Source organism: Netta rufina (assembly GCF_964035555.1).
Source record: "Netta rufina genome assembly, chromosome: 1".
NCBI classification, from domain to species: Eukaryota; Metazoa; Chordata; class Aves; order Anseriformes; family Anatidae; genus Netta; species Netta rufina.
In genome coordinates, this window is record NC_140123.1 from 162,120,331 (window position 1) to 162,136,398 (window position 16,068).

The 16,068-nt window shown below is 37.7% G+C and overlaps 1 protein-coding gene across 1 annotated transcript in view; it reads left to right on the top strand.

The window, feature by feature from the left end:
- Positions 1-596: 596 nt before the first annotated feature.
- The window catches only part of ANO4 (anoctamin 4), a gene marked incomplete at both ends in the record, with an annotated part of 124,073 nt that continues 108,601 nt past the window's right edge, over positions 597-16,068 (top strand). Inside the window, one exon of the mRNA XM_084287253.1 lies at positions 597-666. Coding sequence (XP_084143379.1) covers positions 597-666 — 70 coding nt within the window. The remainder of the gene's footprint in view (positions 667-16,068) is intronic.

Here is a 16,068-nt window from a genome sequence, read left to right on the forward strand (position 1 = left end):
ATGGGATATTCTGGTACATGTGAATGCTCAGAAGAAAAGAACCCATTATTTCCACATTTTAGTCCATCAATCAGAAAACTGACATTTAAAAAAACTCTGTGGTAGTTACATCATTAATATTGCCCTGTGTGAGCTGTGTGGGTTTTTTGAAGGAATGGAAGATAATTCCTCCTTCAGGCAAGTAATGCAGTAAGCCATAACTTTGTATTAATTTAAATATCTATTAGTGTGTCTGGTTCTGATGTCCACAGCACAACAGCAGTAAAGACTTCCACATTTTTTCCTTTTCATAGAAAATTCATTTTTTTGTAGTTTTCTCCCCCCCCCCCCTTTTTTTTTTCCTCTTTCCTTCTTTAGGAAGGCATTTATAGCTCCATTTTTATCCAGAGCACTTCTTATATTTTAGTTATTCCATGCTGGTATCTTGTATCTAACAGTACTAATTCTTATTCCTGTCAGGTATAAGTTTATCTATTCATGGGGCTGAAGAGCGTGTGCAAATCTTTCAGAGGAGAACTGCAGCAAGCTACCCAGTGTTACAGCGTCCGCCTGTGGTTGGGCAACCTTCACACCCACAAGTCAGAAGGTCAATAAAGATGGAAGCATCATCTGCTGGATCTAGTATTTCAGCAGTCACTGGTGGAAAAGCAAAACCCCATCAGCCAGGTAACCAATTTGGTCTGACATCTTTTTCAGTTCCATTTCTTGTGTGGTGTGCCATTGTGTTGTGAAGCTGGTACCAATAGCGTCAGATCATGCTTGCATGGAGATCAATTTATTGATCATCAGAGCTACAGATTGATGTTTTGTGTTTGTTTGGTATGTTTTAACAGTTGTAGACTTCACTGGGAGTAGCAAGAGTTGGGACAGCTGAAAGTGGGGAATAAAAATGTAAGTTTAGTTATTAAAAAAAAAAAAAAAGCCATAAAACAATCAGTAGCCGTGTTCAAAATGTTAATGCAGAAAGAACTCCTTTCAATACATTTAATTTGGATAAGCCCTGAGCTGATGTCAATGCTGTAAAGGCTACAGGCATCCCCATGGAACTCCATAATTGACACTAATGCTGGTTTTGAACTAAGGATGTGGCATGATGCAGAATGCAGATCAAAGTCTTGCTGCTAGGATGAAAACAAAAACTTTAGATCTGAAGGAGATTTTGCAACATATATTAAATAGTTAACAAAATGAAACTTTTTGAACAAAAGCCAGAATCTCCTGGGAACCATCAAATTCTAATTGACATCATGAATTCATTCCTCCTTATGTTAATTGCCAGAGCTATTTTAGAAGTATCTTTTCTTATAACAGCATTATAATAGGATTATAAACCACATTTGTGCTGGCCATGTTCAGTTGTTTGTCAAAGTGAAAATTAAACTCCAACTTTCTTTCCTGAGTAGAGTGAATTAAGGCTGCCCATAAAGTCAGTTTTGTAGCTTTTATATTGAAGGGTTTCAACAGTCTCTCAGCTGCCCAGGAAAAGGAATGAGGCACCCTGTAACAGCTGGTATGGTGCCATGGGACAGAGTCCATTTGTGTGAAACAGAACGCTCTGTCTGCAAACCCTTCATGTGCTTCCATTACCTTGCAGATCTAGGAAATGCCTCAATTTTTGTACAAGTTGAAAATATTGAGTACTTATTGTGATTTGCTATGCAGGTCTATTGCCATGAGTTTCATACACCAATACTATTCAATCACCATAATCTTTGTCAATGTGTATTAATTAAAAATTTACAGTGACTTGTAACCATTTGCTTTGTTTATTTCTTCTGTTCACTTGTTTGTCCTTCTATTTTTTTCATCTTTGGTCTTTTTCCTTTGAAGTACAGAGACTACTACTACAAAAATACCAATTAAAAGAAACAGCACCACAGTTTGGGAAACAAGTATCATGAACATGCACAATAGGTAACACTAGCTATTCTGAGCTGCTCATTTTGAGCTGCTGCTATGTGTTAATAGATATGGCCTATGTTTTAGTACTGAATAATGCACAAGCAATACGGCTGGCTTTTGACTGAGAAAAAAGACACCTTTTTGGGTAAACCCCAGAGGTTTCCTAAAATGGAGCTCATTAGTGAGCATCATTTGGATGATGCTTCTCAGAGGATTTTAGCTTTCAGTACAGTCATATAAGATTAGCTTTGTCTGTCACATCTTCCTCTTTACATGGTAACAGCATCTATGACCTTCAGAGAGTTTATTCAGCAGCTTGGTTTAAGGAGGCATTTTCTATCATGAGTTTCACTGAAGTTAATAGAAGTTAATAGAACCATGAGCCTTAAAGGCTGCAGACTTTTATAAATAGGTTGCATGACAGGAGTATTGTTTTAAACAATTTACAGTGTCATTGTTTTATCTGAAAAGAAATAATGATTTTATCATTTGGATCTGTTTATTATTGTTGTTATTATTATTATTATTATTATGTTCAAGAACGCTAATTTTTTTCTCTGTCTGGGGCGAATTACAATTGTTAGAGCTGTATTCTTTTTATATATTGGTAGAGTCTGGGAAAGTAATAATAGTAATTATGCAGCAATTGTGATAAGTGGAATTACTAAGAGAAAATTTTAATTTAATACTGAAATTATATGTTATTAATTCTTTCTCGTCCACAAATTAACAGCTCTAACTTCATAAATAATTTTTCTTATGCACTAATTAGCCAATAACAGTAACTTATTAAAGGCTGTACATTAAAAAAAGTTCAGTATTTCAGAGTAAAAATGTTTTGACTATATGAATTACCCAGGTAAAAGATCTTGCTCTATCATTTTCTAAGCTATCTTCCTGCTGTTTCATGCAGTAGATTCCTGAGGTTTTTGTTCAGTCCAATTTTAAATATCTTATACAATTTGAGTTCTTCCTTACATTTGAGTGTTGTTATCACAATCAAGTAGGTATTGCTGTTGAAACAGTATACATTATATTGTCTGAAATTTCCTTTGTCCAATTAGCAAATACTTTGAACACGAAGACAGTTTAGCATAATTGATAGTACAGAAAAGTATTCTGAGGATTTAAAATGCTATTTCTAATTCTTATCAACCAACGAAGTTAGAACCACGGAAAGAAAAGGTTCTTGATAAAGTGACAGAGAAATGAGTGAGTCTATTTTTTCCCTCTGACAGCACACTACTTCTGTTTTCCGCACTCTACTTTTTTTCCTTAGCCACTTCTTTTCAGAATGACATTTTTTATTATTTATTGTGAATTCTTTCTGATTGGCAGCTGTTTCCTTTAACTGTGGTTCATTGCTAGCTACATTCTAAGGAGGAGGAACTAGAGATATTACTCAGCATTAGAGCATTCCTTTTCAGCTTGCTTCTCTGACAGTTTTATTTACTGCTGGTCAGGAACTTGAAGCTGATGACTTCTGCTGTTACTCTGGGTGTTTTAAAGTGATGAGAGTGGCTAATGAGAAGTAAATTGCCCATGATAACTCTTAAAAAAAAAAAAATAAAAAAAATAAAGTAAAATAAAGTGAAATAAAGTAAAGTAAAATAAAATAAAATAATCTTGTGCAAACTTGCAGAGGTACTGACTGCTCAGCCACAAGTAGAACCCCAGCTTCTAAGCTCTGATATTAACCAAATCAGAAGGTATCACATAACTGAAACAAAATAGAGAGGGAAAGGGAGAAAGAAGTGGAAGAAAGCTATTAACGTTGTTGTAAGCGAAGATTTCTGATACCTCTGCATATGCACCTGTCTGAGGAAAGTTCCTCTTGGAAAGGAGAAGACCAAAGACAAGGAAAACAACCAGGTGATAAATATAGCTAAAATGATTTCAGCATTGACATATTAAGGGCAAGCATGCATTCCTGCCAGAATCATGGAAGTACAATGTTTTAATTTTTGAGAAACCTCCAGTCGTTGTCTCCCAGTTATCTGAGCAGATACGGTGTATTGCAGCTAATGTGACACTGTATTCTGAAGTACAGGATTCAAAGCACCTGGCTGGTGTAAATTGTTAAAATTCTCCTGAAGAAGGTTTATTATCAATGTGTCTGTGTTGCACACAGGAGGCTTATTTTGAGAGCTACAGGAAACACCGTTTAGGTTGTCTGTAACAGCAGAAGGTCCAGGTACCAAATAATCCTGAAGGTTAAACTGTCTTCCTCCCCTATTCCCTCAATGAGGCAAATCTGTGAACAAAAAAATCCTCACTTGTGACTGCATTGCAGCTTTGTTATGGAGTAAGCAGGATTTCAGTTTTTGATTTTCTGCCTGTCATTTCCATTGATACTACTTATTTTATATAAGGGTGATGTTGCCTAGCTTTTTCCTCATGGTGATGAATTCATTTATTCTCAAACTCTGAAGAACTCATCAAACCTAGTTCCTCTTGCTGTTGTTAAGTTTGCTGGCTACCTTGCTCAATACTTCTAAGCTGTTGTGTAGTGAATTCTTCATTGTGTAGAACACTGGAAACTTCCTATGTCTTCTCTACTTGCAACACTTGCTAGCAGTTGTTGCCCACTTTTGCAATAAGAGATTTGAAGGTCCTCCAGAAAGACTTTTCTCTCTTTAATTTTTGTGAAGGATAAAGGTCTCTCGGTAAGACAGAGCTTAAAAAACAAGCATCAAGAAAAAGTAACTTTGTAAAACTGCATAATACAATTTGTTATTGTGTTACTGAAATTATCTTTGAATTCCACTATATACATAAGCGCACATCTTGCATATATGTCAGTTGTAAAAATTAGTTCTGCTGGCAATCTACACTTCCAACAGGAAGGATGGTCTTTGAAATTCTTTGTCTTCAGAATTTAGTAAATACGTAAAGAGTTCACCTCAGGAAATGCATAAAAATTTCCTAGAGGTTTCTGCTTTCAATAGTTAACTGTTCAAATAGATCTTCTTCAGTGTCAGAGAATGGTACGTTTGGGAATGGGGATTGCTTGCTACCTGAAATGACAGAAGCATATGTATGGTATATGAATAAGCTTTATGTTCAATGGCAAGGAAACATCTCCTGAAATGATTGGCTTCTGGCATTACAATGGAAGTTTAGTGCAGTCATTGGAATTCAGAGAGAATTCTTTTCATCAGCCTCTTGCCTTTTACCACAAATAGTACCTGATAGAGAGGCATATAAGGAATATATGTTGTCAGGCATGCTTTTCTTGATTTTGGGATCCTTTTGTTATTTTATTATTGCTTGTTGAACTGCATCATTTTTATTGATACACTTAGTTGTTGGTTGGGAAAGAGGAAGCAAGATCTAAAGGCATTGGTGAGCAGAACAACTGACTTTAGGAGGCAAGGAAAAATGCACAGTTCTTGAAGCTATGGCAATCAAAATTAAAGCAAAAGAGGAAACGTATGTTTAACAAGCTTAGTCACCACATAATGAACTTTGAATCATCAAGGAAGCTAGAACTGAACCCTATAAAACTGATAATTTATGGTACAAAAGATAACCTTTTCTCATCACAAAATGTGAACATGCTTGTCAGCATTCACATTTGGTGTAAATGTTCTTAGGAAGATCTCTGTTAGTTTGATGTGATTTCTTGCTTAAATCACATTCTCTGTTCTTTTCTGACTGGCAGGACGTATGTCATATACCACTCTCAGATAAAAATAATAAACTCCTGCAAATAATTCTGCCAGAAATCTCTGTCATGCAAGTACTTCTTGGCAGTAAATGCACACAGTGTATTGGGAATGACTGATGTCAACTCACCTGAAAATTTGTCTTCACATTGACAATAGTGTTGTAATTCTGCTTATCTAACACTCTCAGGGACACAGCCCTTTTCAATGTCTTCCATGGGGTGTATATAAGAACTTCCTCTCATGTGGAATGAAGCATGTGAAAAGCAAGCAGATTTCAAAGTTTCACACTCCCTTCATTAAGCTTATTTGCACATTACAAGAAAAGATATGGTCACAGGTAGACAGATGCTTCTGTGCAGAAGTATCTTGATTAATGTCAAATGAAACAGCCCTGGATATTTAACTTTTCTCTTTATCTACAGTCTGTGTTCCATACAATGGAAGTCCAATGCATCCAACTAAATTTCTCCCACATCTCTACCTCAAGTGTGAGCTGGAAATAACTCCCTGATGCACAAAGGGACACTTTCTCCTGACTGTTGGAGCTCTGGAGCCTCTGCAAAGCTGCTAACAGGGAGTTTGTTTCAATTACAAGGAGGACATTTTGTCCCTGGGCTGAATGACAGGTCGTCAGATGGTGATTATGCAGTACTTTGAATTTAAGGGTTGAACTAGCTAGTAGATGATGCACAGCATGAAATGTGAAATCTTTTGTCACTTTGCTTAGTCATTCAGCCTGGTTCATTCATCACTTTACTTTTCTCAGGGCAAAAGCCAGTTATTCGAAAATACCTGTGCCTAAACCAAACAATACAAACAAATAAACAAACAAAGCTAGAGAATAATCTGTATTTTTCATTGTCAACTCTCTTGTTTAATTTTAAAAGATTTGGTTTAGGTACAAATCGCACCCTTCTTTTTCAATTTGTGCTCCACCTGACACAAAAAATAATGATCCTGCTTGGGACCTGTGCATGCCCTCAATAAGGGCCTTCAAAAATAATAATTTTACCTGGTGGCTTTGAGGGTGTTCTACTTCTCTGGGGAAGTATATGATTTTAAACTCACCTCTTTTCAAAGTCTTCTTTTTTTTTTTTTTCCCTTCCTGCTTTGATCAGCATCCTGTTTGCTGTTGTAAAATGATCTTTCATTCACTCTTGCAATCGATTATGTATGCTTACTTTAAAATCAGTATGGCTCACCCTCAGATTTCAGCTCTCGTAGCTGTTGTTAGTTTACAACATGCAGTCAGCTCACAAAGGCTGCAAAATGCCAGGCTCTCTGGATTTTCTCGATCATTCCATCCTCAGATAGTTTCCTTGCAAAGGGAAACATATCTGAAATAGAAACCAGCAGCCAAATGTAGCTTTGCACCAAATTTGGAATATTGCTGATCCCAAGGCAAGGTCATAATGTCCTAAGACCAGTGTACCATAACTGTCTTAAAACAGTTAAGAATATTTTTGACCTCAGTAGATTTTTCTGAAGAAAAATGACAAAACAATAAATTAAAAAGAGAGAGAAAGGAAGGAAGGAAGAGAGAGAGAAAGAAAAAAAAAAAAAAAGAGAGAGAGAGAAAAAAGAGAGAGAGAGAAAGAAAGAGAGAAAGAAAGGAAGGAAGGAAGGAAGAAAGTGTGTTTCTGATAAATTAATGATCCATTTTATTAAAAGCAAATAGCTTATCATTCAAAGAGCAATCAGGGAGACTTTGAATAATCAGTTATTATGTTTCTGTAATGCTTGACTGAAAAAATATGGCTTTTTCTTAGACAGAGTCCTTACTTAAAGGGGACTAGGTACTATGTAACTTTCTATTTCTAATGTAAAATATGCTTCATATATTCTAAGGAAAGCTTAAGGGTGACTGTCAAAAGTGGAACTAATTAGGTTCTACTTTGACAGAGATGTTTTTGAGATCAGGAAATGGATTTGTCTGTGACATGACTGCACCATGTTACTAATTTCCACCAAAGGTTTCCTGCAGTCCAAAAGACAGAAAGACCTTCCAAGCCTGTGCTTCATTCTGAAATCTCAAAATGAATCCAAAACTTTATTTATAATTCAGGGGGGAAAAAAAGTGTGTAGGGTGGAGATGGTGGTGGGGACAGGGGCATGGGAACTTGTATAGACAATTAGATATGATATAAATACATCTGTGTATCAGAACCCACGCAAAAATCCTACTAATGCATGGAGGTGGCAAGCCTAAAAGAATTGCATGAAACAAAACATCACTGCTTACAGCAGATACAAGGGTAGCAAAGGTGGCATCATTTTGATCTGTTCCTTATTCCAAGAAAGGAGCAAACTCCCTTTGAGTCATGCAGACTGCTACCCTTCCCTGTGCCACAAGTGGCTGGACATCTCAGGGAAGCAGATGTGTTCTTCCACATGCTGGATAACTCCATGGAGGCACAGTATTTGCTAGTTACATACTTGGCGTATGCAGTTCTCTACTGTACCATGATTCAGAGGTCCATCAAAACATGAAAGACACACTTCTGAGGTTTTCATTATTGATAACATTCTGTAGTCTGCATGGTGCACTGTGTATGAACCTACAGACAACGGTTTAGGGTGCTTACAACACAAAAAGAGAGAGAGCACTATAGGGTTATTGCTTTATTTTGACCTTACTTTAGGAACATGAAGCACAGAAAAGGAATTTAACACCTGGATTATGGTATGAAGAAGTAACCTGAAACTTCAAGGAAACTGGAAGGTTTTTAAGGGCCATCAAAATTGCACAAAATTTAAAGGCCCTTTGTGCTGCCAGAATGCCTAAAAATGATCCTTGAGGTTCAGATGCTGTCTTGCTACTTGTGAAGGAGTTTCTGCTTAACACTAATTACTGAAAGTTCTCTCTTTTGGACAGGCATCCTGTGTCTGCAGCCCAAAGCTAGTCCATGTATTTTAAGGGTGTTGTATTTCTCTTTGGTTACTCTAGGTAATTTTAGGAGGTCACAGGGTTTTATAAGAAAGGCCAGCTGCACCAAGTTTAGGGGCAGGATCCCTGTTGCTTGTGAGATACTCTCAAAGCCATTGAGACATTGAGGGGCATTGGTAGCATTAATTATTATTGTCTAGATTAAACCTTCCACTCCAGAACTCTCTAAATCTCTGCAAGTTGTAAAAGACAGAGTGGGGATAGACTGCATGTGCTTACACTGTTCATATTCCCTTTGTGTAAGCATCTGCTGTCAGATGTAGGATCCTGCACTGGATACACCTCTATTCTTCTACACCCTATTTAGGATAACCATTTTCACATTCCTTTGCTACATTAATTCATCAGCAGTTTCAGGACAGCTGAAGTTCCCAAAATGGTTTAGCTGCTGGTGTTTTCTGAGGGAATGAATTGGCAGGATGTGTATCACTGCAAAGGTAGTGATAGGCTATGGTATAATGTGAGTCTGTATAAACAATTGTTACATAAAATATCCCTGGAAGACAAGTTGAGTATCTTATAAAAGCTATCTTGGTATTTCATGTTATAATGAAGTAAATCTTTGGCACTCTGAACTTATCTGTTAGGTCATGCCCCTTACCCCTGTGCAGCCAGCTTTTCTGTTTGTCTCACTGTAAACTGGTGGCTTCAAAACCAGGCAAACTTTGCAACGAACAGTTTATTCAGCAAATGTTTTCTCCCTCTCCCCTTCCTAGATTTCCTGCTAACAACTCCTGATATTGTCAGGAGAGGAAATTTTTCAAAATATGAGTTTGCACCGAGGGTTATCCACCCATTGTGTCAGTAGTTGTCTTTGGAAAAAGCCTAGGCAGCACGAGAGACACAAAAAGAAAGAGCATGCAGAATGCAGGACATCCCACTTCTCTGTGGTTAATTGGTTGAGAGGACTTCTCTGCTTCTGATGCCAGCCAGGGTTTAACAGAGAGCAGAATGGACACCATAAGTCTTAAAAATACCTTAGGCTGTGATAATTTAGTAGCATTAGGTGTTTCAAAATCCCCTCTCCACTACTGCTGCTTCTGTAAGATAAGGAAAGAGTTTGTGTCAACATAATTAAACATATGACATGCCTTACAGTGTATTGCAATGCAAAGGGAAACTGTTTTTAAGTAGCCTTTCAAAATTAATTCCAGTATAGTTATTATGATACCCTTGACATGACCATGCACAGAGACAGCCGTTGCATCAGTTCTTTATACTAAATAAAATTATATTAGTTTTTTAATTCTTTTTTTTTTCTTTATATTTTTTTTTCTAGCATTGTTTGGATTTTCCTGTGGAAAATGTAGTCCTATGTATTCATTCCAATCACTGTCAAAGCATTGCTAGAACTAACAAGGCATTTTTGTGCTTTTACACTCACCATTTGATTCTCTCACGCTAATATATCTCGCACTAATATATAACACTATTTTTTCCATAATCAGTGAGAAAACCATTAAGAGAAATGTTATTTTCTGCATAGTGAAATATTCAATTAACTATGTTGAACACTGACAGATTATACTATTTTTTAAAATAATTGGTAAACCAATTAAGACTACCAGGAGTTATGGACATATGTAACAATCTACCAGGTCAGAGGCTTTTCAAAGGTCTGCAGATATTTCCACAGGGTACACAAATTTTTCTGTCTTGGAAACACATTGTGTATTAATGCAGTACAGATAGAGTGCTTTGACTTAAACTAGAAGTCTCTAAAGACCTCTCTTTCAACACGAATCATTACTTAGTATCAATAATTTTTCCAGATCTGTGCTTTGTAGACAGATAGGGGCAAATCCTGTGACCTATACTGGTAAAAATAAGTACCTCAAATTAGGGAAAACTGTAGACAGCATATGTACACAACAAAATTGGGTTTTAAGATACTCCTGATTTGTCACAACAGGTACGTCTGTGCTGGCACTGCCCTACCACACTGAAACCACTGCAGATGTGGCAGACAGATGGTTTTGCCTTGTTGTATCTTAAATAAAAAGATCTGTCAACAAGTTCTTAGAAACAGAGTTAAATACATGCCTTTTTCTGTCCTTTCAACTGCAATCTTCAGAAGTAACCCAAGATTGGAAACAAGCATTAAAATGAAAGAAAAGGGAATCTACACCCTGTAAAAATCTGAAATTGTGTTGAAACTGCAAGATAGAGGAAGCTTAGTACTACTTGTAAGGATCGATGAAAGCTCCTAAGTAATGCTCTTGTTCCAGAAAAGAGAAATGTGCTGGACTGGTGGGTCAAAAAGCTGCAGGCTTTAACATTTCCAAACACACTTTTTTTAACCACTCTGGTTGGAAAAATTAATAAATAAATAAAATAAAATCTGATGTAATTGAAACTTTTTGAATTTCAGTAATTTAACCAACATGTACTTCATACTTTGAGGTTTGTTGTCCAGTATAACCCTGGGATGGATGCTGAGAAGACCCACTATGGTGTACATTTTACTTTATTTCTGTCACTGAAAACATGATGCCAGAATTGAGATGAGTAAAGCTATCGATTTCATACGTGCATGTAGCTCTAAGATGTTTACATAATATTTTTAACAATCTCCATTTCAAACTGCACTTTTGCTGCAGCTGATCTGCCTAACATTCAGAGCAAGAAGCCAGTAGAAAATGTACCTGCATGAGTGATCTTTCACCCCATATTGACTGGGGTTGCCTTCAGTGAAAAGGGCACCATGTGCAGTAGCTTTCATCCTCTTAGAAGTATGACAGATTCACAGAATAGCTGAGGTTGGAAGGGACCTCTGAAGATCATCCAGTCCAATCCCCCTGCCAAGCAGGTTCACCTCGAACACATAGCACGAGATCACATCCAGGTTGGTTTTGAATATCTCCAAAGAAGAGTTCACAGCCTCTCTGGGCAACTTGTTCTAGTGCTCTGTCACCCTCAAAATAAGGAAGTTTTTTCTCATTTTCAGATGGAAACTCCTGTGTTTAAGTTTGTGCCCATTGCCTCTTGTCCTGTCTTCAGGCACCACTGAAAAAATTCTGGGTCCATTCTCTTGACACCTTCCCTTCAGATACTTATATACATTTATAAGATCTCCCCTCAGTCTTTTCCAGGGTAAACAGGCCCAGCTCTCTCAGCCTGTCCTCATACGACAGGTGCTCCTGTCCCCTCATCATCTTACTAGCCCATCACTGGACTCTCTCCAGGAGCTCCATGTGTCTCATACTGGGGAGCCCAGAACTAGACACAAAACCCCAGATGTGAGCTCACCAGGGCTGAGCAGAGTGGGAGGGAGGATCACCTCTCTCTACCTGCTGACAATGCTCTTCTTAATGCACTCCAGGAGACCATTGGCCTTCTTGGCCACAAGGGCACATTGATGGCTCATGGTTAACTTGCTGTCTAGCAGGACTCCAGGTCCTTCTCCATAGAGCTGCATTCCAGCACATCAACCCCAACCTGTAATGGGGCACGCGGTTATTCCTCCATAGGTGCAGGACCCTGCATTTGCCTCTGTTAAACTTCATGATGTTTCTGTCTGCCAAACTCTCCAGCCTGTCCAGGTCCCTCTGAATGGCAGCACTTCTGGCCTACCAGCCACTCCTCCCAGTTTTCTACCAGCAGATTTGCTGAGGGTGGACTTCCTTCCATCATCCAAGTCACTGATTAATAAGTAGATGGTTCTGTGACAGGAGCATATACCCACGTGGCATCCTAGCTATTTACCGCTTGTATTCCATTTCCAGGCTAATGTACAGTCATTGTGAAAGTACAAGTTTGCTGCCAAAATTATTTAAAAAAGAAATCATCTCACTGCACTGATAAAAGTCTCTGGCTAGCTGCCTCTTCAGAGAGATGTTTTGAAGCTATAAATTTTCCTCTGCAGAGACTTCTAGAGCTGTAGACAAAACATTTATTTGCACTTGCTGAGTTAATTGGAATCGAGGGAGGACAAAGAAGAAAGACTGTTCAGTAAGCAACTGAGTTAAATGTTTCTATTCTTACCAATGAGCAGAATCAAGTAGGAAAATTCTTCAAGAATAGAAAAATTCAAGTAGTAAAATTACTCAAAAAACCTGACTGCCTCTGCAAATTACAAAGATCAGCTCTGTTCTTGCATGTCCATTCAAAACTATTGAGTAAATATGAACACCTTACTGTGCCTTGAGAAACAGAAGCACTTGCCCCATCAACTTACATGTATTTGCATGATCTTTATTTTGGTGCCATATGCTGAAACTCTGCACATTTTCTGTGCATCCAAATGCTCATGCTCAGTTTCAGAAAACTGTGTGAAGTAACCAATCTGCAAACATGGTTTGCACATCACAGAAAATCACATGTAAAAATGTTCAGGATTGGAAAATCTGGCTGCAAGTATTTAATGTTCAAGAAAATAGTCTTTTTGCTTTTCAAAGCTCCTGCTTGAAATGCTGTTTGTGGCAATTGAGTAGATACTAGATGATACGTGTAGCAAGACCCTCATCCAGCATGGTGCTGCATATGTTCTTAATTTTAAGTAGATACAGAAACTCTCTCACCTCAGTGGAAAACCTTGTTTAACATCAGCACCATATTGACTACCTTGCCATACTATTTGCTTATCTGATACAGTTAATTTTTATAAAATTCCACTTTAGAATGAGCCATCTCATCCAGCCTCAAAAAATTAAATGCCTTTTTAAAAATCTCATATGTTTTCCTATCTGAATTAGTAGAGACCCTTCAAACCAGTAACAGTATGCTACTTATTCACTACTTTAAAGAGTACATCAAAGTAAATTCAATAAGCTAATTATAAAATATGATCTCAAATGAATTAGTGTCTGAATAGGCTGAGAAAAATCTCAGACTGACCTTTTAATAAAATCACTTAAAGTTTGATAAATCTAATATTTACTTCATTTTTATTTGTGTTTGCTTATTTCTCATGTTTTCGTAGAGAGATCTTTCCCTCACGGCCTCTTGGGCAATATTTCTTATAGTTTAGTCAGTGGAACCTGTCACTGATAAAGTGTGAATCAGCAGCTGATAAAGCAAGAAGGATATGGTAAAGCCAGGCTAGTTATCCTTCAAAAGCAACAGCAGCACCAGGTACTATCCTGGTTCATTGTATTGGAGAACACTGTTAAGACAAAAGATGTTGGAGAGAACACTGTAGCCTGTCCAAACACCTGCTGGAGTAAAACCTCTGTCTACCCGTAAACCAGAAATGATTGAGTTGGCCAGTCCATGACTTAACACACAGGGGCTGTTTCTCTAAGAAAACAAACAATCAAAAAACAAAACAAAACAAAATAAGACAAAACAAAACAAAACAAAACAAAACAAAAAAAGTGTTCCCTCTGCAAAGTGGGTGTAGAGTAGAGGGAGAAGGGAAGAAACAAATGTGCCCTGATTTGACTGTGTTTATTGACACCATGAAGATTGTGGGAGAAGAGTGTTCCTGTAACCACTTATTTAGAGACTATGTTGCTGGCAGATGCATTTCTTTTTGTGTTGGAGGAGGCAAGTTTCTGATTAGCCATGTATTAAATCACAAAGGAGTGGTGGAAGGCTGTCTACAATTTTGAGTGAAAACAGACTGGCTGATATTATTGATCTGATACTTGCCCAGTGAATCTAGATATTAAGACTCTTGTATATCAGATATATATACAAGACTGTCATTCGTGTCTATACTGGTTTGATGGAAGCTCCCTTTACTACAAATGGGTCAAATACAGGAGAGATCTGTCTGTAGCAAAACTTGTATTGGCTTCATAGGTTGCGTTTGGCTGAACAACAGTCTGGTTTAGACTGGACATTTTCTGATGCCTTTCTAGACAGTATTTTTCATTATTTAAAAGTGGTTTTGAAATGGAATATATGAATTTTCCAACAGCTTATTTTTATTAATAGCTTGTGGTTTTCATCTGATGTCAGCACTTTGGGACCTCCATTGTTGGTTGGCTGTCATTTCCTCTCTCTCCCGCCAAATTAGTTCAGATCTGTTGGAGATGCTGCAGGGATCGTGCTACATTCGTCTGTTCTGGGGAGCAGTGATTTGAGTGTAACAGGAATGGAGGCTTTTGGGGAAGAGGAGGTATTTTACATACACCAGCATTGTCATTATTTTGCTCCAGCTCGGGTTCGAATGAAGACAGGCTGGTGGACTGAGGATTCAAACATTCACTTTTATACATTTTAAAATTATAGTTAAGTATTTAACAGGACAATGAATGACATCACTAACAAAGCTGCTTGACTGAATTGCTGTCCATTACTTAATTCTATCCTCTGCTTATATGTCTTTTCCAGCAGCTGCAGTATTTTTTCTTAGTCCCCAGAATTCTTCTCTGGGGCAGATTCTAGACTGCCACCTCTGAGGCCATCTGCAGATTTCCCAAGGCTGCTATTGTATGAATAATCAGCTGTCTCACTTAAGAAATTCTCTTTGTTCTACATCATTAAATGCTGACTCCTGCTGTTGCTATGACAGATCACTTTACAGAAATCTATAAGGAGAGCTGTGTCTTATATTAACAGTGAGTCTTTACCATGGAACAAAAGAATATGCTGGGGCAAGAATGAAAGAAAGTGCAATTTATAATATTTTAGCATTAGCAAATAATAATAATTAAAAAAAGAATAATAAAAATAATAATAAAAAAAAGACTGAAAATGCAATATAGTCATTTTGAGGTCCATATTTCCAGAAAGTGAATTAGGGTCTTTAAAACAGCATTGAGTAATTTGGTGCCAAGAAATATAATTCCTAACCCCCATCAAGGCATTGGTCACTTGGGGACCACCAACAGTAGGTCTCTGACCCTACTGTGGCTACAGTAGTTTGGGAGGGAAGTCAAAAGAACACTGGCTTGTTATAGACAAACTGCGTAAGAAAGGAAAATGCTTCCATCAAAAGCATGAGTGATAGCCTCTAGTGGAGGCACAATGATGGCCTAAACAACCTGACATTTTGTTCCTGTACCATGGCCTTTTTGTTTGGAAGTCCTTTCTCGGGTATCTCCCTGATCTCTGCAGCTCTCTGCTAAATCTTTGTACTAGTTACTCAAGACCATCAATTCTAACAGATGCCTTTGTGAAATGTCAAGTTTTGCTGTCAATCAAAAAACTGGCCATATGCCCAGGAGGTCTTTCTCTGTCTCTAGCTGCATCAGAGCACCCTGGTGCAAGGAGTTTAAGCCCATAAGCCCAGTATCTTTTCCTGTCTGCTATTGATATGCAGCTATTTTTATTTATTTATTTTTTTACATGGAAAGATGGAAAGAGTGTTTTTTGAAAACTTCCTAGTTTCTTTGTTCATGTTCAAAGAACCCTGAATCTTGAGAGAGGTGCAAATCTCATGCCTATTTACATGGGCAAATAGGCTTGAAGTTGTCACCCCCAGCCTATGTTTTTTATGTTCTGTTATGCTTTTAAGCCAACATCATGGCATATAAACTGACACCATTACATGTCACTGTGACCTTCTTCTGCAGGACTGCAGTACTGGAGTGCTTCCTAGACCATGGCACACTATCATGCCATGTGAGACCATATGGTGTCCTGTGGCTGAAACATGTT